The 23869-nt window shown below is 36.1% G+C and overlaps 1 protein-coding gene across 1 annotated transcript in view; it reads right to left on the bottom strand.

Annotated features, from left to right (window-relative positions):
• The window catches only part of glra3 (glycine receptor alpha 3), a 79209-nt gene that overhangs the window by 47548 nt on the left and 7792 nt on the right, over positions 1 to 23869 (bottom strand). Inside the window, exons 2-3 of the mRNA XM_002933325.5 lie at positions 6328 to 6455; positions 1605 to 1672 (exon numbers count right to left, since the gene is read on the bottom strand). Coding sequence (XP_002933371.1) covers positions 1605 to 1672; positions 6328 to 6455 — 196 coding nt within the window. The remainder of the gene's footprint in view (positions 1 to 1604; positions 1673 to 6327; positions 6456 to 23869) is intronic.

The following is a 23869-nucleotide window of genomic DNA, read 5'->3' as shown; positions in this document are numbered from 1 at the left end:
CCTACAGTCGGCACAATAACTATATATTAAAAAACTTTTTAATTGCAGTACCACCTCAGTATATGTTCTTTTTGTAGTGTGCAGGGATTATTTGTGGGTTTCAACTGCTCCTACAGTCTGAGGTGTGAACAGGTAGACAATGTGGGTAATTACAGCCTGAGCCTGAGGTGTGAACACTGCAGGGGGTGAACAATGCAGAGATTAAAAGGTGTGAACAACACAGGGGATTACATATTTAAACAATACAGCCTGACTACAGCCTGAATCTGAGGTGAGAACCATGCAGGGGGGGGGCAGTTAATCACAGTACTGATACCATTTAAAGCTTACACAAGAGTAAGCCATCAAAGCAGCCAGACAGGTGGGGGGCCACACAGAGGGGGGTCGCGGGCCGCATGCGGCCCGCGGCCCGCCAGTTGGACAGCACTGATTTATACAAATAAACGCTCAGGACACTCAAGACTTGCTTATAACCATCCGGTGTCTACATATTTACTATCAATGTTACTATATAATCTGTTGGCAAACAAACAAGAGGAAACACACCAGCAGTATTCACTGCTTCATAAATCAACCTGTCACTGCTTAGGTCATATATAAAAGTCCTTTACCACTGGTGCCCAATATGTAGTCCCTTTAGAGAAATGACTAATGGCAGCTGCTCCCAGGAAAGGATTTGTATTGTTAAAGCCTTTATTACTCAGGAGGATGATGCAATGCCTTATTAATAATTAGATTGCATTATTCCCAAAACTACCAGAAGCATAACAGTTTATATGACATTTGGCATTCTGAGTAATTGTAAATAATGCTACCGGACATTATATCTTCTTATATTGGTATGCATTTTAAGTTAGTAAAGATGCTCTGTACCATGAGGTTACTGGATCCATGTGATACACTAACCCTTAGCACAACCAGTACCAGGATGTATACTGTAATTGTAAGCAGTTTAAGCAGCGCTATTGGACTTTTAGACAGTTGAAGCCCAGGCTAAAATATCCTCCTCAATTATGAGCTGCCTACCTACTCATTTTTTATTTGAGTGCCAGCATTTGGGCATGATATAAAAAGCAAAACTGGTTCTTAGTACCTGTATATATTTAATACTTTCCATTTGTAACTGTCATGTATATTTCAGAGCATTTTGGAAAAAATGAACAGATATCTACAATATCTTTAGTGTGTCATCTTGTGTGAGGTTGAATGAATATAAATATTTCTTTGGCTGAATCATATTTTGAAATGCAAATTTTCATTTGGAAATACACATTGTATATTAACTAATTCTCCCACTGGTATCTCATAAAAAAACATTTTAATTGGATTCTTTTACTGCTCTGATTATAAAAAGGCACAATATCTAAATATGTCCTGGTTGATATATAAGGCTTATGCACAACAAAATCAATACTCAAATCATATACATAATTTCTATTAATGTTTCTGAGCAGTTATTTCTAAAAAATAATATTAAAACAATGCTGGCAAGTTCTAGATAATTTGCAAATCATGAGATGGTTTCCCTATACAGTAATTAAACTGGTGTAAGATTCATATAAGATTCGTATCAGGTTTTTTTTTTAAATTATATAATACATTACCATTGTGGTCTCAGCAATTGATCCAAAGCTGTTCACAAATATATTGCATGTAACATTCACCGGTGGACCTGTAAATAAAATATAAGAATGAATTTGTTCTGGCTCCTTAGCCTCCCTTATGAATAGATATTTTTTACCCCCTCCCTCTCTTTTTAATTTTAAAGAAATAATAAGAGTTCCCCCTATTCTCACCGGTGATTTTAAAACCCTTTGATTACAAACATATTGATTAAACTTGTGTTGAACACAGGTGGACTTTAATGTGAAAAGAGGGGCAAGGAGAGTTGTAGTTACAAATTTTCTAATTGCACTAGACCAGCAAAATGTAACGCATGATTGGTTGCTATAGGCTCCTGAACTAGGGGAAAACTTTGTGTTTCTAGATAACCTGATAATCTTCTGCACTAATAAATACTTCTCATGTTCGTTATTAAAGGGTGATGTCCACAACAGCGCTCTCCTGATTTTTGGCAATTGCAGGAAAACATGAAAATGAATAAATCTGCCCTTTAAGAGTACAATATTTTAATGTAAATAATGTACACTATATTGTCTAAGCCTATCTGCTGTTCCAGGTAGGGATTATCAGAACCGTAGAAAAAAAAAAACATCAGGACAAAATGCCAGGTCATTTTCCTTGGGCAATTAAGTAAAAAAATAAATAAAAAAAGAAGAAATAGGAAAGTCTTTTTTTATTCTGTTTTCTCATGCTGATTACAGGATTTTATAAGTATAAAAAAACAGCTTAACATGGAACACCAAGGAGTTTTTAAGCTCCTTTGCTAACAGACCCCAGAATCTGAAAACAACAGATGGGAGTTTAGTTTGAATCTTTACATGTTTTACTTGGTGCCACACGCAAAGTAGTTGCAATTTTGTTGCAAATAATGACTACATCTAGCGCTGAGCAAAACTGGCACATTTTGCTTTGTTGAATAATTTGTAAAACAGTGATATTTTGCCAAAATGCATTGGAGACAATGGAAAGGAACAATTACATTGTGGGGTTACATTAGGGGTTTTTTAGATCTGCAATAGAATATACATTGCTCTACATTGTTAGAGAAGTTCCTTTCTACTACGCTACAACTGTTCATCATAAAAAAATGTTCCCATGTTGCCAATTTCTTCCAAACATGGCAGCTGGATAGCTCCTTGGGTAATGTAAAAGGCAAGGGCCGCAAATAATGAAGTTTGCTTTTTTTCTGCTTCAACAGACTGTTCCTTTACCATAAAATAAAATACATGGCAAAATTCTAGTGCAGATAAGTCAAAATTTTAATGGCTGGCAGAATCACAAATTTTAGTGTGAAAAAGTTTGTTTATCTCTAACTACATCTTAGATTTACTAGTATGCTCTCTCTTGGCTGACTGGACTTGGGTAATATAAGTGTCACCTGGCTTACTGCACACAGTGCATTGTGGTTAGTTACTTGCTCCAATTAAGTATGTATTTATAGTTCAGAATTGTTTATAACATTATACTGTTTCAATGAAGCCACTGGCCACACCCACTGACTGCAATGGCTAAGCCGCCTGGCCAGCATTTGCCACCCAAAACAAATATATGTTTTATTTTTGATATTTCAAGAGCTTCTTACAGCACATTCTATTACAGTCACCATGACGCAAGCTGCTGAGATTTCTAGTCATTTTATTGTAGCTAATTAAAATTTAAAATCTGAAGATGTACAGCAGGACAAGACTTTTATTTTAGTACATTAAGCAAGTGAAAGGATCTAAAAACAGGGTATGACAGAACCAGGCAGAGGTAACATCTATCAAGCTGCTACAGTAATACCATCAACAGCTCCCCTTTATCAGTGGACTTGCCAGAAGCATGCTGGGAATTAAAACTGTGCCATCTATGGAGTCCTGAATGAATTATGTAGACAGAAAGTAATAAAGAATGGCAGTATATGTACTAAAGTTCATAATAAAGGGATGGAGCTGCACTGACTAAAATACATATCTTAATTTCCTGCTGGCCTCTGTCTCTATTCACTAATGTGCTAGTCCTTCGAAAACCACCATTCAAACCTTGGTAACCTAACCCGTCCTATGGTGAATATCCTGTACTGATGAGGTCACTTTCTACTTTTTATACCTTTCGGAGATGAGTATGCACAGTTGACACCAAATGACAGCCTTTCTATGTGTTTAGTGGTCCTTGTCCCCTGAACTCCCTCTCTTGGTTGGACCCCATCAAAAATTATATTAGAAATACAATCAATAATATGAGAAGTAGTAAATGTTGCAACAGTCTATTTACGTATAATTGTGTATACATTTAATAAATTATGGAATGCTTTTAAATAAGTAATCTTTAACATCAATTATTTGGTGGTCCAGGAGCTGAAATTTTGTGTGTCTGTCCTGCTTGGCTGCCTAAACTGAAGCTGTGGGAGTAGAACACCCGGACCCACCGTATCAAAGGATAAGCATTTAACAGAAGTCACCACATAACTGTTCTTTTATATAATTGAACTTTAATGGAATTCAATATTGATTCTAGTAATTTAGAGAGGCAGATGCTTTGATTAGATTTGTACATGAACCACACTGAGCAGATTGCCTGCAGGAGGAAACCACGCGACTTCAGAAAACCCGAAGCAATGCAAACTCCAATTGTTGCCAGGGGAAAGGCATTTCGGTGTGGTTAGTCGCCCCTAATAGCATAGATCTATCATAGGCGACTAACTTGCTCCATGGGAGTCAGACCCAGAGACCAGAAAGGGATAAAAAGTGTTAATTTCAACTTCACTGGCAAATAAAGAATGTATGTAGGAAAACTAATTAGAATTACATTTTTGTTTCAATATGCCAGTTACAGTTAACAGTTACACTATAGTTGCTGATATAAGCAAATACATTAGAAAACTTGAAAACATTTTGCAAACTCAGTAATAAAATGTGATTCTGCAGTTGGACCCCCTCAGTAATTAGGTCCCTGAAGAGAAATTTGAAGAATCTCCTTACTTTACTTAAGTACACATCCTTAATTCGATTTGCTGCCTACATACTTTTCAATATATTCGCTGGAGTCACCTCAAAGGAGAGTTTCTATGATTATAAACTGTAAACCAGTGAAACGTCACACAAAATCAGTAATTGCAGCACAGGTATGGGATCTCTTATCTGGAAACCCATTAGAAAGCTCAGAATTACAGGAAGGACATATCCCATATACTCCAGTATGGTTTACCACAACATTTACAATACAATTACAGGTATGGGGCCTGTAATCCAGAATGCTTGGGACCCAGGGCTTTCCGGATAAGGGATCTTTTCGTAATTTGAATCTCCATACCTTAAGTCTACTAAAAAATCATTTAAACATTATTTAAACCCAATAGGATCGTTTAGCCTCCAATGAGGATTAATGATGTCTTAGTTGGGATCAAGTACAAGGTACTGTTTTATTATTACAGAGAAAAAGGAAATTATTTTTAAAAATTAGAATTATTTGCCATGGAAGATGACTTTCTGGATAAGGGGTTTCTGGATAACAAATCCCATACCTGTGCAATAAATAAGCAAAGCTTATGTCATAGCAAAATCAAATCTACTAAAAAAAAAAAAAGCTGCCACAAATGAAGATGTCAAACCCTAATAAGTTTAAGTAGATTATAAGGGAAAATAGTATTCCAATATTCAAATCAATATCCCTTAAAAATGAGAAATAAATAATATAAATAACACACTTTATTAATGTAACATAAATTATTAAGTATTGTGACCCAGTCTCCAGGTGATCTCTCCAGCATGTTTGTGGTTAATAATGTAGGGGCCTTTACGTTCAGTAGGTGAATTGGATTAATAATATCCGCTGGGAAGATTTTCTACAGCATGGCTATAAAACTCAACCCTTTTAAGATAGCTTATAGAGCCAAACAAATGGCTTATAGATGAAGTGACAAGGACTCATTTATTGTTCAGATGAGATGAAGTACAAAAGAACAACACGGTGAAAACAGACCCAGATTTATGGCTTAGTGCGCTGCACATAAAGGGGCGGCATGCAGCCCAGCCACGTCTGAAGGTTCCTCACATCCGGAGCACTAGGGCCCAGCCACGCAGGAAATTTTGAATCTACGTGTGCCTTTTCCCCTGTTCTCCGTACACAGGGATGTGCATATGTGCAATGCCGTGAGAGAGAATGGGCAGGGGCGACGTAGGATGCTGGCCTATGGGCGCCCTCAGGGAAAATTTTCCGAAAAAATCACCAAATACCGATCATTACGAAAAAAACGCAATTCGACGCATTCGGCCGGTTCGTGAGTAAGTAAATGGGCCCCTTAGTGTCTAGCTTTATAAATATAAACAAGGGCAGGGCAAATATGTTCACTGTGGGAATAATTCTGCACTGCATACATTTTATGAATGACCCCCACTGATGTCTCAGATATGAAAAGTAACTAAACCAGTAACCATATTTTAAAAAGGTAATGGTGCACCAAACACAGATAACTTGGTGACTATGTTATGGTTAGAGGCAGTCGCGCTACTCAAACTTAGTAACTCATCAGAACCAAACATAGATATCTGGATTTTTATCACTAATAATCAATTTAATATATTATAATTTTACCAAATAATATATATAATGATTTTTAAAATGCCTTTTTATTTAGCATCCTAAATTGACTAGGACCAATTAAAACACAATACAACAATTTTCTTAGATTAAATTGTATAATATAGTCTTAAACATTTCTGTTACCTTTGAAGTTAGGTCGTATTCTTGCATCATAGCCAGATGTTCTACCCATTAGTTTGTCCAGAAAATCTGAAGGTGACATTGGCGAAGGACGAGATCGTGCGCTGTCTGTTTCCTTTGTAGCTACCAAACTGAAAAGATCAATAAACCTACTTAGTATCACATTGGTGGTTATTGCTATTTCAATAAATATGTTGTTAGATATTCATAACTGAATAATTTTTTCCTTCATTATGAATTTTCAGTAGCATCCTGCAGGAAAACTGGGCAGATTTATCAAGGTGGGAGATCACCACATTAAAATTCCACCAATTTCTATTCATTTCTATTTTGTAGAGGCAAATTTATCAAATGGTTTATCCTGATCTATAGATTTGTAAAAAAAAAATGTACATTCTACAACGATTAGAGACAAACCAAGGAACCTAATTTTTCTCTTTTGCATCTAAAGTGTTGCAGTAAATAATTGGTTGACCTTTGGTATAAATAATTGTTAAAGGGGAATTCTACTCAAACATAACTCAATATTTTTGAAATGTAAAAAATTGTAAGCATCATTTTTATACATCAATTAACAAATATGCAGACTTTTCATGATTTTTAATTTAATAATATGGTTTGGAACAGTTCCCTAAGCCTGCCTCTCTGTTCTCCTGCTGATCTGGCTGACTGCTTTGAGACTCAAACAAAACGTAACAGTAGTGGACTGCCCTCAGCCTGTACCCTCCATTCCCACCATTCCCCCAATTTCTGGCATATGTAATAATAAAATAAATAAACATTGCAGTGCAAAGCATAGTTGGTTATGTAGTTCCTGCATGCTGTCTGTAAGCTGTGGAGAACTTTGTAACATCAATGCTTTAGTCCCTCCTCCCCTGCCAGGATTACATATGATCCAGAAAGAGAAGAACTGTTTTGCATCTGGATTTCAGCATATAAAAATGGTATTTATTTATATTTTTTAAGGAACAGATTACAGGTATATTAGGGGGGTTCTGTTTTGTGTGGGGCTGTTTAACAAATTTTGCTTCGGAGGCCGAAGTTCTCCATTAACACAAAGACATAAAGACTGTGTCCTTGTGAAAACCTATACACATGGGTGAGAACAAACATTGGACAGAATCATTTTTGAATATAGAGCTAATTGTTTTTAATCAAGGATAACGTTTTTCATTTGCAATTGAGTTTTTCAATAAAAATTAATATTTCACAACTGAAAAAAAATGAATATTTCACAATTTTTTAAAAAAAAGCCACGATTTTAACAAAAATTAATCCCTTTGCCGTTGTCGTCACTTATGTACATCACGCGAGGTAAGATCATTTTCTATATGAAGCCTATATTCGCTGTTATGTGTCGATATGCTACCTGACTAGTTCCCTAGGCATTTAAAGCGTGGCTATGGCTACTCCTGGACAGACTACATGCCTATTTAAGTGTAGCACTTTGATACATTGATTTGTCAGACCACACTGAAACCAGACTCCTGTCACTAAGCACTCATCCATTTATGATCTTTAAGAAATCATTAAAAAGAAAATCCCACAAGTCATTTATACTCTCACTGGGAATTAAAGAAAACAAACAGAGCACCTGATGAAAGCATGTCAGTGACAAATACCGCCAGTGTTGTGTTATTCGGTTTGTCAACAGATGAAATGGAATTAGAGGGAAGATTATACTTGGCCTGCAAGGGATCAAAGCCATCTGACAGTGACGTTACATGACCGGCTTGGATAAAGAAAAGTTCCGAATTACGGAAAGGCCATCTCCCATAGACTCCATTATAAGCAAATAATTCAAATTTTTAAAAATGATTCCCTTTTTCTCTGTAATATTAAAACAGTGTCTTGTACTTGATCTCAACTAAGATACAGTTAATTCTAATTGGAACAAAAACACTCCTGTTTTAGTAGACTTAAGGTATGCAGATCCAATTTATGGAAAAATCCCTTATCCAGAAAAGTCCACGTCCCAAGCATCCTAGATAATGGGTTCCATACCTGTATTTTGTTTTGAATCAAAAACCAAAATTGGAGGAAGCAGAGGAGCAGAACTATGCTGCAATTTACATTTATTGTTTTTTTAACCATGCATGTATCCTAAATTTTATCCAGTGAGAGAACCTTAGTGACAACATCTTTGGGATATCAAATATAAAGATGGAATATAGGCAAAGGAAAACTATACCCTCAAACAATGTAGGTCTCTATAAAAAAATATTGCAAAACAAGCTCATTTGTAAACCCCTGCTTCCTCTAAAGAAACCATTTTCATAAAAACATACTTCTTTTAGTAATATGTGCTATTGGATAATCCTAAATAGAAAATTGGCATTGTAAGAATTAAGGGCCGCCTCCTGGGATCATAGGACTCACAGTGCACACAAACAAGCCAACGCACACATACATGCTAGGCCCCATCAGCCAATTAATGGGCAGAGTTCTGTCTTTTGCTTCCACACTACTTCCTGTTACAGTTAGAACTTTATTACTTCCTGTCAGGTGATCTCTGAGGGAGCACACAGCCCATCACTAAATGGTGGATCAAGGGAAAGGATGTAAAAGGGCAATATTTTCTGATATATATTCCAGTTTGGCGAGATTCTTTAATAGGCAACTTAACATAATATAAACTATCTGTTGGTTAAGTATTCATTCTGGGGGGGGGGGTATAGCTTTCCTTTAAAATGACAACAACAGAGCATGTATATATTGATTGTCAGCAGAAGCTGCAGTGGGAAAGTTCAGTGAGATTCTACACAATACCGTAGCTGAAACGTGATTTTGTTATTGTGCACTACCAGCCAGCAGAATCTTACGTAGAGCAGTATCTTACATAGAGCAGTATCTTATGGAAATAGAGACAAAAAATAATTAAAATATTTGGTAATTATTTTGTATGTGCACTTGGCAAAATCTGGAAATCCCTCAAGCAATGAGGAACCCTAGCTTGCTTCAGTAATTCAACCTTAAGATCCTGGCATAAGATTTTATTATTCCCAGTGAAAATAAGGAAACACTGCACAGGGGCTATGGGGTTTGCAGTGCTGTCACTCAAACATATTTCTAATTAAACAAGAAGATAAATGGCAGTTGTTTCCCATGTAGTTCTATGTGCTTAGTGGGAAATTATGGAAAGTACAAAACAAAGCTCTGTAATATTCTAGAGGGGAATTAATGTATGAAAGTACTGTTTCAGTCTAATTCTCATCCCTTCCATTCATCTTTGTTTATCAGAAGCCCTGAGGAACCACAGGCTCTGCTGGAGGAGACATTTTTCCACAGTGTGGGATGTCCCTTGATGATAATTTTTCATTACAACATGTTTTTTTTTTCAGACTAACAATTATCTGATGTTTACTATGTATAAATGAAGGATTTTATTGCCTATAAGCTGCAAGCAACCACTTGATTGCTCCCTTGTTCATCTTCACAAACACTATTGGTTGCAAATATAATTATTATAAACTTAAAACTCTCTTTTTTTGCAAAATATATATTCTAAAATGTAAGCTTTAAAAGACTCATTTTGCATTTCCCCCCTCATGTTTCCGAGTAGCAGCTCATTAAGCTTGGCCGCCAGTTCCTGCATCTGATCCATTAAACTTACTGTGTGATACATTCATTACTGTCAAAACTTTATGTTGGGAGGCATGCTCAGATGGGGCCACTGCTGCTGAGAAATGGCACTAACTAATCTAACTAACTAATCAGATTAGTTTGGTAAATTGGTAACCTATCTTACTGAGCTGCTGCTGGGAAACAGGTGAGAGGGTGAAACAGTTTTAGATATAAAAACAGATTAATTTGTGGTACACTATTTAAAACATTAGGTTTTATGATGATCAATTTAAATATTTTTTGGTAATATTTAGTGACTAAGAACAAGAGTTTGAGCTGCATGAGTAGGATTTTAGCCGGAGGAACTGAAAAACTGCAACTGCCACCTTTTTTTCAGAATGAGCAAAATAAATGGGACTTATGCTAAAAATGCATTCTGCCTGTATATTAAATTTTAAAAAAATGCACTTATCTTAATTATACATTATTGCCTTTACACTTCTTTTATCCATTGTAATTGGATGTGTTAGTTCAAGTAAAGATAATGAGCTCTGTAAAAACAACCCCGTTCCTTCACAATTTGTTGTGGCGGGATGAGTGCACTGGGGATGGGACGAGTTACATTGGGGGTGGGACTATGACGTTGCCACATCAATCAAGGAGAGTCCTGTTTGGATTTCCTAATTTGGAAAAGTGGGCAGGTAGTTTTGACTCATAGAGCCCTTCCAAAAACCAGATTGTCCTGGTCAAAACCAGACAAGGTGGCAACCCAAGTACATTTATACACACACATATAAATATTGTAGTAAATGGTTACTCGTGGGCAGTCTCTGATCTATAGTAAAGTTCAATAGTAAACAGCCTAAATGAATAGGTATCACCACTGTAACAGTCCAGTATCGATTAAAGGTGCACGGTCAAAACAGATATGTAAGCCAGTCAATGGAACATCACTCCCTTGAAGTAAAAGAAGTGAACAAACTTACTGTATTTTTCTCAATATACATCCAAGGTTTACACCCTTATCAAGGTCCTGGCCCCTATGGAGGATTGAAATGCCAGATGCATAACATTCTAAATGTATACATATATGTTCTTGTTCATAAGATATAAATATAGATTCTGAGTGATTTATATGCTTTTGCTCCATGTCATCTGCCACCCACAGGCTACTAAGAGTGCGGCTGTCACTTCCTTCCTATCTCTTGTGCAGTTTGTGTGACGTCATTCATGTTTTGCTCCCAGTCACAATGCTAGGCAGAGTGAAGTGCATCAGTAAGTAACTGGGTTAACCCAATTAGACACTGCATGTACATCTTTTTTTCCATAGGATTCTTCCTCAAGTCGTGACCAGAATATATGCCATTACATGATCATTTGCAATGTATGTCCAACTAAGACAACAAATACAAATTACCGGGTAATGCATATGTGGCAAACATAAACATACGTTATTACTTGGGATAAACATAATATGGATTTATAAGAAAATTACTCTTCTTATTTTTTATTGGTCTAATGAGGCATTGAAATATTAGTGACAATGAATGCTCCTTCTCCAGATGACAGCAGTCAGAAATGATAGTGAAAAGAAAAAGTGTATTCGTTTAACAGTCTTTTTCTCTGGACAGATGTCTGTCATCTTATCTCATACAACCCCCATGATGCATTACTATAGCAGGGATTAGCCAGGCAAGATAAAAAATCTTGGTAAGGAAGGGATATCTCCAGGGAACAGCAGAACGTGTATCAGACCAGAGTTCATTAAATACCCAGAGACCACAGAAAATCCCCACAAATCCTTATAATTATTTTTGTAAAAGGGAAGCTTTGGTCACATTAATTTCAATTATTCTAATAATCTTATATAGGACATGCCATTATTTGTAATCTCATAGTGTAGTTCTGCTTGGTTTACATATAATTACAATCTATATGTTTCAGAGGCAGTTTGGCCTTCCCATCTCTATACTGAAGGGGCAAAATGACCCATATGTTCAACATGAGCAAAATAAAGAGGGCGTTTTTTGTGAAAAATATATTTGCCTATAATGTTTTATTATGCTGTGTTTTTGTTATTATTAATCACACAATTATAATTTTTTTCTTTAATACTTCCCAAACAGATTTTGTTTTAAAAGAGATAATGAATTATGTCTACACAAGCCCTTCCCTTTCTTTTGCAGGAGACTATGTCTGATATACAGATAAGGAGGGTTTCATTATACAGGGAATCTTGCAGCGATAATACAGTAGCTGGGTGGCTAGGGCATCTGTCTTGCAGCACTGGGGTCTGAGTTTGACTCTACCCAGGGCTCTCTCTACAAGGCATTTGTATGTTCTTCCTGTGTTTGCATGGGGTTCCCGCTGGGTACTCCAGTTTCTTCCATGCTCCAAAAATATACAGGCAGGTTAACTGGCTTAGATTGCAAGTTCCACTGGGTCAGGGACTGATTTTTCTGCACTCTTTAGTGCATGAAATATAAAAAACGAACAAATTTCTTAATTAAAATTGCAAAAAGTAAATTCAATGCATTTAACAAAGGGGCATTTAAAGGGACAATATATACTATGTTATCAGAATGAATCAAATTAATAGGATAAAAAATGTGTTCTGCTTATTCGCTCAATTAAAACACATTTCTTGATCTTGATTTTACTGTATGTACTATATGTACAATTTATAAAGCTCTTCTAGGATTTGCAGAGCTGTACAATTTTACAGTATAGAAAAGTACATACAGAGACGGCAAGCAATATAACAAATAATAAACAAAAAGTATAAATATACTGTACAGAGTTTTTCATTTTTAACTCAATTCAAATTTTTTTTTTAAAAAGTCGATGAGAAAAAACGCAACTTTTATGATATTTACTATGCGCTTAAATGGCTGAAAATCAGAATTTGACAATTCGCTAGATTAAACTTGCCAAGTTCATGTAGAAGTCAATGGCAAAGGACCCTTACCTTTCCTTGAAGTTCTTTCTTTTGTCTCGAAACTTAACAAATTTTGCTGGGGTTTGTCCGAATTGTCACAGCAACAATTCAATAGTCAAGATTTTTGTGCCGACAATTCGAAAGAGTATTTTTTACGACTTTTCTTACAGCGACTTTTCCAAGCAACATTTTTTAGTAAATATTAGACATTCAGGAAAACAAGTTTTGTCGTATTTGAAAATAAAAAAATTAGAAATTCTGTAGTAAATCTGTGGCATGTGGTAAAAGACTACGTTACTGGAAAACATACAGGTGCAAATAGTAGGGCCAAAGTGCTAAGACTGGACCAGAAAATGTTCTAGTGCTCCAAAAGGTAGAAATCTCTTTTTAAAGAGGCTGAAAGATTGTTACCTAAGGAGGAATGCAGAGATAGAATTCCAGAGATAAGGAGCAATAAGATAGAAAAGTTCAAGAACAAGCAGTGAGTGTGGATCATGTGATAAGATTGTACAGACACTATAAGGGATGCGCATTGGCTGGAAAACTGAGCTGTACCTGTTAGAAAAATATTATTATTAGACGTCTCCCTGAAATTTCAAGTGATCTGGTCACCCTTGGAGATTTTTCTACTGATTACTGAGTGGCCATACACATAACAATTACGATCAGTCTTAACTTCCACTGACGTTCAGGGCTGAATTGTCAGATATGGAGGTAAAAACAATAGGAATTCTACCCCTATCTGATGATTCAGCCCTAAACACAGCTTTTGCTCAGGCACCTTCAACGGCCCCAATCAAAATGTTTTGTCCCATCCAATCGACCATACAACTAATTTCCAAAGCTTTTGTGATATCCATTGCCTCGTCAATCCACCATACGTGAACCGAATATTGTACAAAACCTCGTTCCGTACAGTAATATTGGTGTGTGTATGGCAAGCTTTACTGTGTTACAGGTCATCCAAACCTTCGCTTACAACCTAGAGATTATTTAATATCCTGAAACTTGGTTTACCAATATATTTCCTTTTTCAGCAACAAGAAATTGCACTGTTGGCTAAGACTTGATCCTACAGGGCCACTGTTTTTGTGAGAACAAATATTTGCGCTATGTAATCGCTGTTTGAATGCAAAAACAAGTTGACAGGATAAAAAATACTGCTGCACTAAAGCTCTGAAACACACACAATTGTGTTCAACTGGTCCGTCTAGAATAACAAATAAAAAGTAGAATGAATAATAAAACTGCATCGTAACACAGGAATTTTTTTTTGTGTCCATGACCCTAATTACTAGATAGCAAGAAATAACAATTTACCAAAATAGGAAAGCAAATAAAGCACAGCTATATTATTATTATCATTTGAAAAATGTAATTTCAAAGTGAAGAAAAAACACAATAAAAAAAAGACATGAAAATAAATGCCAATGCTTTAAAATCATAATTACAGTGACACTGTGGTTAGTATTGGTGCCTTACAACACTTTGGCCCAGCGTTCATACTATCTGCAAGGAGTTTGTAAATTCTGCTAACATGTGTGTGGGTTTCCTGCCTTACCCCGGAAACATAGAGGCAGGTTAATGTACATCGGATACATTGTGTTAGTTGATAGGGAAGATGTAAAGCGCTACATCAGGCAGAATAACAACACTCAGTTCTTAAATGATGCCACATGCAGTGTTAAGTTTTAGAATATACTGCAATTAAAAATTCTGGCTGAATTAATGAATAAATCATTTTGACAGATCCAACAGTGCTCATTTCTGACACACCTGGCCTTTTCTGAAGCTACTGTTCCAATACTTATTGTGCAAAATATTCACGTCTCTATCCCTGACAGCACTTTACCATTCATTACAGTGTACTATATAGTTTGACACTTAAAATGATTTTATCTGTTATGTTGTAATTTAATGATTATAAAATAATTTGGAAATCATCACTCATGCTTAAAGGGAAAATATACCCCCCTTTTTGGAATGAGCACATTCAGTAGGACTAAAAGGAAAAAAAGGTGCACAAATGCTATTTGAACTTCCCTAAATATAATATGTAAATAATATATAAATAATATATAAATATAATATATATATTGTACAGGCATACATGATTCCACAGACTAAAAAGAAACTATGATAGTGTGTCTGACTTATACAAACCATTTCCCAGCTCCCCTTAGGCTCACAAAATCATTCAACCCATCCCTGCGCTTGTTACATTGTGAAGTGATGGATTCTGGGAGTCGTTGGGCTTTCCAAAGAATCTGTGCACTGCCCATTAAAGAAGCAGGGAGGGAAAATCTGTGCCTCCAAAGATCCCCCAAGAGCTCCCCATCTTCTTTTCTTTTCTCCACTGCACATGCTCTGTGCTGCTGTCACTTACTGAGTTTAGGGACTGACTCACAATATACTGTATATATAGAATATAAATGTCACAATATAAGGCTGATTAGTAAATAATGTACAGTAGATTATTAGTACATAGCTCTAAAACCAGTGCAATTATTATCAGATCAGATCGGGTGTCTGCAGCAACAGTAGTCCAAAACATAATTTACAACTTTTCTAGCCGACTTCTTTAGTTACGTTACAGTTCTCCTTTAAATATTTAATCTATGACTATGTACTTATTGCCATATTTGTTGTAATACATATCTAATTATAACACATGCAGTGTTTGTTTACACAGTAAATGATAAGACAAGGGAATTATATTATCCACTAAAAAACTGACTTGGCATTTATGCATTGAATAACTCACTGGTGACTCCAAACAGTTGTTTTAGGAGCAGTAGGGTAATAAATATTAGGTAAATATATAGGGAAAAAAGTATTCTGGCACACAGTGCCTTCATACACTTCACTTCCTATTAGAGCCAAGTTGATTAGCAGGTCTTTAGACTGTGTTTTGTCTGGAGTGCATTGGCTTATAGCAGTACTGTGCTGTATTAGTCACTTTGTGATTAGCGTATTGGCTGCTTACACAGATTTAAACAGACGGTTTCTATCCTGAGCGATGAACAGATATTTCAAATAAACAAGCAGTAATAAAATGCTGTTTTGTAGCTTTGCACAATTCAAAATTTCAGTGGATTATACCTATAGAATCAAACCATAAGCTTAACCTGGCCAGTGAAGTAATAGTGATATAACTAATGCAGTAATAATGTCATAAAAGTCACAAAATTTGCATTGGGGAGAAAGCATCTGATTGGTTGCTATGGGTTACCAGACCTTATGCAAACTTTTCAACTTCTATTTTATTACACCCTTATGAGGAAATACAATAAATGCTGTAAATGAAAAACAGAGGCAGCATTTGTTTTGTAAATGTAATTAGGGATTTCTGGCATTTTCCAAGCAGTTTGAATGTTGTTATAAAATCTTTATTGAAATGGCTTATTTAGCAATGTACTTACTCCCTTTCCCAATGCGCCTTTCATTAGACAGTGTACACCAGCTAAAATTGCTTAAATTCTATTGGCAGAAATGTTGCACCTAACAATTTCAACACAATAAAAGTCTATGGGTGACTTTATAAATCTGTAAAATTCTTTTCAAAATCATTTCAGCACTAGAAAGCAAGAATAAATCCTGACTGATTATCATTACCAATAATAAAACAATGAATAACCAAATTATTTTTTGTATAGAAGACAGCTTAATGGCTGGTTGATCCAGAGATGGCAAAAAAAACATCTGATACATCTCCAATTTGCCTCTGAGGGAGAAAAAAAATTACTTTAGGGCTCCATTGTGGTAATTGCACCATTATGGGGAAAACTCTGCACTATGTATAAAAACCATGGAGTAGTGTGTCAGAAATGCAATGTGCACACAGCTCTTGTGTTGTATATGAGCCTTACTGTTTAAAAGCTAGACCACCTTAGAACTCTGTGGTCAGAGATAGAATAAAGGAACACAAAAGTAATATTAGAAAGGGAGTAAAAGTAGTACATAAACTAAAAAGAGGGAGTCATAGGCAAAATTACCAGTGCGAAGTTGGGAAACATGAATAAAACTCCTGTATTGCATTCACTCAAAAGGGATGAATAAACAGTATTGCTTGTCCTGTTGTTTTACAGTACCTGTTAATAACCCTTGTTTCTCTTATTATAAGCACAGGATCTCCTGTTATGTCAAGTATTCTGTGAGGCATATTGGCGAGTTGGCCATTTACAGAAGACTAGTTCCTTATGGTGGCATTTTGTTATATACCCACAACTGTTATGTTCTTTATTGCTACTTATTAATCCAGTGGACCTTTTATAGTTTTTTTTACCTGGTTTTAAAACTGGGACCCAAGATAGGCACTTATGGTAATATCCAGTTTTGTGCATAACTCGACTTGTAGCAGGACTTATTAGGACTATATAATGAATTATTTTCATGAACTACATTTGGACTTTAGCAGGGACACTTATGTGTGGACAGTAATTGCATCTTTTCCGAGATATATTATGGGACAAACTGGGACAAACTTTGAATCTGAAAATACGCCATCTAAAACCTGTCGAGATCATGTAGAAGTCAGTAGGACATATCCATTTTACAAGTGGATGATCTTTCTTTGCTTTTTGGCTTTAGAGGTTACCAGGTTTTTTGACGCTGGCTTTTGTGCGATAAAATTAAAAAGTTGCGGTTATCAAAGTTTTTGTGACTTTTCTGCAACTTATTTTCATTCCTGCTTTTTCAGTTCAGATCTTTTGATAAATGACTACCATTCATGGTTTAAAAGAAACATAGGTAAATTCGAAAAAAAAATGAGTTTTAGTAAATCCCTCCCTTAGTATTGAAGTCATATGGGTATATTTAGTTTATGTATGTCAGTGTATAGATCGGTCAGTATGGCTCTATGTGTGTGCGCTAGGGTCTGCTTGGAAGGGTTAAACTTAATGGACTTTGGTCTTTTTCCAACTCAACTTAACTATGTAACTATATGAATCACTGCTGGAGTTTAACTTCCTTCTATCTATCTCATTGTTTGGCAAAATTGTGCTTTCTTTATATTATAAAGTGTATCTTTCATGGAAGGATATTAAGCAATGAAAAGTGGAAAAATTGATTTTTGTTCTTCTAGAAAAAGCTGTAAAGACTAATGGGAATAATATTATGCTTTTTTGTCAACTGCATTTTTTCTAGAAAGAAAGAAAGATCTGCACAAATTGTGGCAAACCAACCCCATAAACTTGATGCTTCCTAAAGTTTGATTTATTCCATTTATAATGAGCACAGATGTTTCCTTATGGTACTTACATTGTGGAATTAGGGTTGCCACATTTTCTGAAAATTATTTCAGCTTTCTTGTTGCTGTTATTTATGTTCCCTATTAGCAATATTGGCATCAGGTGTCATTTTTACTGGGTTAGTAAAATACCAGCCAGGTGGGAGCACTACGTAGAATATACAACACAGTACTAAATCATGCTGGATATCTTTAAGCTTTCTAAATAAAATTGTTCTTTATTTGAAGCAGCTTACATGTCACAGGAGGCAAGATTACAAAGATTTTACTAGCTTCTGTGAATTTATAGTAAAACATATTTATCATAGGGCAAAGGCATTAATAGCACCATAACAGTCAATTTCGTAATATGCCTGGCACTTTAATATTTCAAAACTTTATTAGTGCAAATAGTGATGAGCGAATTTTTCCAGCAGGCATGGATTTGCAGCAAAATGTTATATTTCATGTGACAAAATGTTGTACTATACATTATATTTGCCTCTCTGGGTTAGTGTTCATTAATAAATTGATCCGTCCCTCATTGCACATTGTTGGCTTTTATGACCCATTGTATAGATTATAGATCTGGGAAATGTGAATACAAAATGTGATTATTTAATGGCCATCCAACTCAGTATTTTGACATCACCAGTGATACTACCCATAGCAACCAATCAGATCTTTGCTTTCTAACTTGAATTTTAGGTGACCATTCAAATCTAATTTTTGACTATGGCAACAGTACAGGTGTTGTTGGCTTTCGCACTTTAATAAATATGCCCCCATGTCTACTTCAGTAAACACAGACTTTTTTCTGCATTTCTTGCCATATTGTATTCAAGTTCCTCTGCTTGAATGTAGTCCTATTAGAAATGTATTGGAGAAGTTGTAGGGGCCCACTAATGAGACTTTTGCCCTGGGGCCACTGGTACCTTAAAGGGCTCTGAGTGGGAGTTCCCTTCCATTGCAGGTGGCAGGGTGAATAACATAAGTTGTCTTCACAAAACAGTATTATATAAAACAAAACAGTTTCCATCATCTGGAGTGAGGGCTTTATTTGACAGCACCTATGGTGAGGAAAACAAATTTTCCCCCAAGAAGTCCCCTTTAAAAAAAAAAAAAATCATACTAAAAAACAGACACTTAGCCATTCCACTTCCTGTAGTGAAATGCAGCTGAACTATTTGTCTTTATATTATTTACTGATTTTTTCTGATTGGCTGCCTTTTTGTTACATACAGCAAATAACATAAAACAAATATTTACCAGATATTGAAGGCTATCTCATGGTCCTGGATATTTTTGTACCAGTACGACTGGCACTATTTTACTTTACTGCTTGCCACCCTGCTTATAAATGGCAGGAGTGTAAACCTATGTATGTACTAATTTATTTGCTGTAAACTACAAATGCCACCATCCCCCACCAACAAAGGCCATTGACGTGTGATGCTTTACTGCTGCATTTTCATTCATTCAAATGAAGTGCCTCCATTTGCCTTCAGTATAAATTGAAAATAATTGCTCAGTTTGCCCAGTTTTTGCCGAGAGTACAACATATTTTTTATATAACTTGGAACAGACTGCCTGCAAAGGTCAGAATTAAACCTGAATGTGTCAGGTTTAGACATATGAATGTGTCATGTGTCTCCTTCTTCCTAAACTCTTCCTTAGAATCCTACGGTAAACAAACCTTATTGGCACATGGTCTCTATACAGAGGGCTTATATCATTGGACTGGATTATGCTTGCTGTGAATGGGTTTTTGAAATCATTTCTTATAAAAGAGTTAAAGGTTTACTTCTGAGGCTGACAAAACTCCACTATGTTTGATTAAAGTGTTGTTTTGCTCAGAAGTGTGATCAATAGATACGATCAGTTGGAACATGCCATTAATTATGTGCCTTTGACCAGCATCACATTACTGAGACAATATTGATGCTTGGTTGGAGCTGTAGCTCAGTCTCACACCAAGAACAAGATGGTATCCATACACTGCATAACTAATATAGTTACTTTTAAAGACACCTTCCCGTTTTATTTCAGAGCTGTCTGTTGTATGCATCATTTTGTATATTCCTCTAATATAAAAATATCATAAGCTTTACTTATATTGCTTTAGGGGATTGGGATTGTATAGGAAGTGGCCTAGCTGTCTGTAAGCACCACAGCTGTTTTTCTTATCTGCATTCTCCTGCTATTGTCTGATGAAAGTGGACCATACACTGAAAGATCAGATGGCTTGGAAAGGTTAACAAATGAGATGACCTATGAAGAAACTGGCATCCCAGGATGTGAGCAAAATGTGGTTAATCATTTAGGCCTTGAGCCAACAATATACCACATAAGAGCACCATTCAGTCACACTGGAAAAGAGCAGGCCATATAAACAGTCTAATACCTCCCTTGCCTGATTGGATTTTCCAACCTGTACAAACAATATCTGATTGAGCCCTAAAATTATATCTGTTGGGTAGGTTCCTATTATTGCACCATATATGGGCTAATAACCTGCTGTGTTTGACAGGGAGTTAAGCAGGACAACTTAAGGCCCTAAGAAGTCTATGCAGTGTAACTCTTTCCTGGCACACCCTTTTAAAACAGGATCTTACTCCAGCATACACACACACAGGGCATCTATCTTCTAACAATCAGGTAACCTAGGAACTCTCCATGGTATTTGGTGAAGAAAATCATATACCAACAAAGTTTCAGCAGGCACTCACAAATCCCATGACCAGGCATTGTACAAGAGAAGGTAGACTTTATTTATACAAATATAGGACACCCCATAGCCTTACATATTTCATGCACAAAGTGCTTAATCATATGCTCCTGACTGAACCTGTTCACTATAGAGGGAAGTACTACATGTTAAAGGTGTTACTAAGAACTTTTTGTGGACTATCCTTAACTCTTATATAGTTTACATACATTTTACCATTCCGATGACAGAAGAGAATTAACTTCAAAGAATTAACTTCCCCCTGGTCTCCCAAAACAATTAAGAATCCCCCAGTTGTCATAAAGAGCAATTTGCATAACGTCACTTTCACCAATGCACGCATGTGCAAATGGCACCTCCAACAGCGCACCAGCCCCCCTGGGAAACTGGGGTTGACAGCTCTGAAAATGGTTGTTAAAATAACATACTACTTTTCTTTCACTCCCCAATCACAATGCTGGGATAACATGACACCTCTATCCTTACCATGTTCACCTGAACAACTTTGACTATTGGCTGCTCTAGAACAGCTTTGTGGGATGCTGCAGGGGTATTTGCCAATAATGATAAAAGTCAACATATAAACATAATTACACGGAGAGTAAACTGTGTATACTTCTGTCAGAAAATCACTAGTAAACCTGCTTTCACTGAGGTATAAAATGTTCCACTTCCTGTCAAACCATACCGCTTATTTTCTAGTTGTCCTCCAGATGTACCGTGGGTGAAAAAAGGTCTATTGACCAGTAACTGACCAATAAGTGTTCTCATTAAGATTTATTTATAAAGTGTCAGCATATTTGACAGCACATTACAGATATTATATATCATTCACACAAGTCCCTGCCCCAGAGGAGCTTACAGTCTAAGGTCCTTAACACATTCACATAAAATAAGGCCAATTTTATCAGGAGCCAATTAAGTTGCCTGTGTTTTTTGCGTGGAAAGAATCCAGAAGGGGAAAATGTGCAAACTCCTTGTAGATAGTACCCAGGCTGGAATAATATATTTTCTCTTTCTCTGCTGACACCTATGATAATAGCATTGTTTCACAGACAAGTTGTATAAATTCACTTATAAAGTTGCCATATCACAGGGTTGTATAACTGAATTTTTTTAAGTGTTGGTAATTAAACAAATGAACTGGTAACCCTGTACAGATTTTCAGCTCTGCGGGATGCATGTTTTAATTAGTGTATTTAAATGCAATTACTGGGAGGCAGTGATAGTGAGAAACACATATAAGGTAGCTGTCTTATCGATTTACTATTTCCTACTATTTAGCAATAAAATGTAAACCTCATCCTGGATCTGGTGCATGCGTACAAGTGCAGTCTACACTAGCATGCACTATTAATAAGAACAATGTAATGATTAATGTAGAAAGAGAATTTCATAAGTAGCTGGTAATATAATGTAGCAACCTTAAAAAAGTATTTAATAGCATCCCTAACATTTGCTTTTAAATAGGAAGAAAATATTACGAAGAGAAATACTTAAATCAGTGCAAAGTTGCAAAGTCATCCATTAAATTCCTCTGCAGCAGTGTTTATCTTAGAAAGCTAAGCAACCCTGTATTAAATACATTTTATACACATCTGAGGCCATTCTAATAGTTCACAGGCATCAAAATCCCTTTTGGGCTGATCATTTAGCCCATCTGAAAAGGGGTAACAGTAAGGAAGGTTCATTTACACATTTCAGTCATACTCACAAACTTACTTGTGTCCTTGCATTTGCATAATTTGGCAACAAGTGTCAATGCACCATGTGAGCTTGTTTGGATGAATATGTGCATACACATGGCACTTTACACTGGGAAACCCTGAAGCTACCACCGCGGCAGATACGGCAGCTGTGCCCAGCATCAAAATGTGCAGCACAATTGTGGCAAATGAATCAAATGCAGACACCATGGTGGAAATGGTGGAAATTATGCTACTGAAACTTGCAAATGTAAGCCCAGTTGGATGCAAATGCACCAAGCCCAATTTCAATTCCCTTTTGCCAAGAAATAGTTTATCTTTAGGTGCTGGATGAACAAATGCAACAAACCCTCTCAATCAAAAGTACTATAGATAAACATGACAATACAATATTCAACTCTATCAATTCTTTTATTTATTGAAAACAAAGTTCATTCTTGCACCTTACCCTTTAAAGATGGAGTCCGTATTCCTTTATGGAGGTCACACTACCTCACCAAAATGCTGTCATCATAACAGCGGCACAAGTTATTTCAAAAGCAACTTCATTTTTATAGGACGGCAATGGTATAACTTAGAATAAAACAAAATACAGAAGTAAAAGTGGTTGCTATTCCCTTTGATGATCTAACTAATTGATTTGACCAAACAAATCAATTTAAAGATCTCAAAAAACGCAAGCAAACGAAGTGGCTTACTTACAAAATCAATTTCTTAGTATTTTATGTTCCAGCTGAAAAATTCTGTAAGAATAGGGCCAAAGAGCATATAATTAGCTGTCTCTGTTTCAGAGGAACACATTTTATTTTAGTGCATGTATATTAGTCATTTAGCCATATAGTCACATGGATTTGCATATCAAAGATGGAACGTGGATTCTGAGTAGTGATGAGTGAATCTGTCCCATTTCGCGTCACTGGAAAATTTATGAAGTGACCCAAAAGTGTACGAAATGCATCAATGCATCAAGTCACGCGACTTTTTCGCCTATTATGATGTGATCGCGACTATTTTGATACAACCACGTCTTTTTCGGGGCACGACAAATTTTTTCGGCCAAAATTTCCACCGAAGTTTCGCAAAACAATGGCTAAATGCAGAAGTTTGCTGCAAATCCATGCCTGGCAAAACAATTTGCTCATCACTAATTCTGAGTAGTTTGATATATTTTCAATTGATTATTAGAATTCCTGACTTTTTTTTAATATACCTACACATATATCAATGCAGATACATTTCTCGGTGTTTGACTGCATTCAAAAGTCAAACCACATTCTGCTAAATATGGTAAGAGAGCTTAATAGCAGTTTTGAGCTCTAAACTATAAACTATACTATACATGTGCTGGTCGCCAAATGGGCACAGTCCAGCCCAGTTCCTAG

The sequence above is a fragment of the Xenopus tropicalis genome, chromosome 1 (assembly GCF_000004195.4).
Source record: "Xenopus tropicalis strain Nigerian chromosome 1, UCB_Xtro_10.0, whole genome shotgun sequence".
NCBI classification, from domain to species: Eukaryota; Metazoa; Chordata; class Amphibia; order Anura; family Pipidae; genus Xenopus; species Xenopus tropicalis.
The sequence above is the reverse complement of the archived record's forward strand: the minus strand, read 5'-3'. Positions and strand labels throughout refer to the sequence as shown.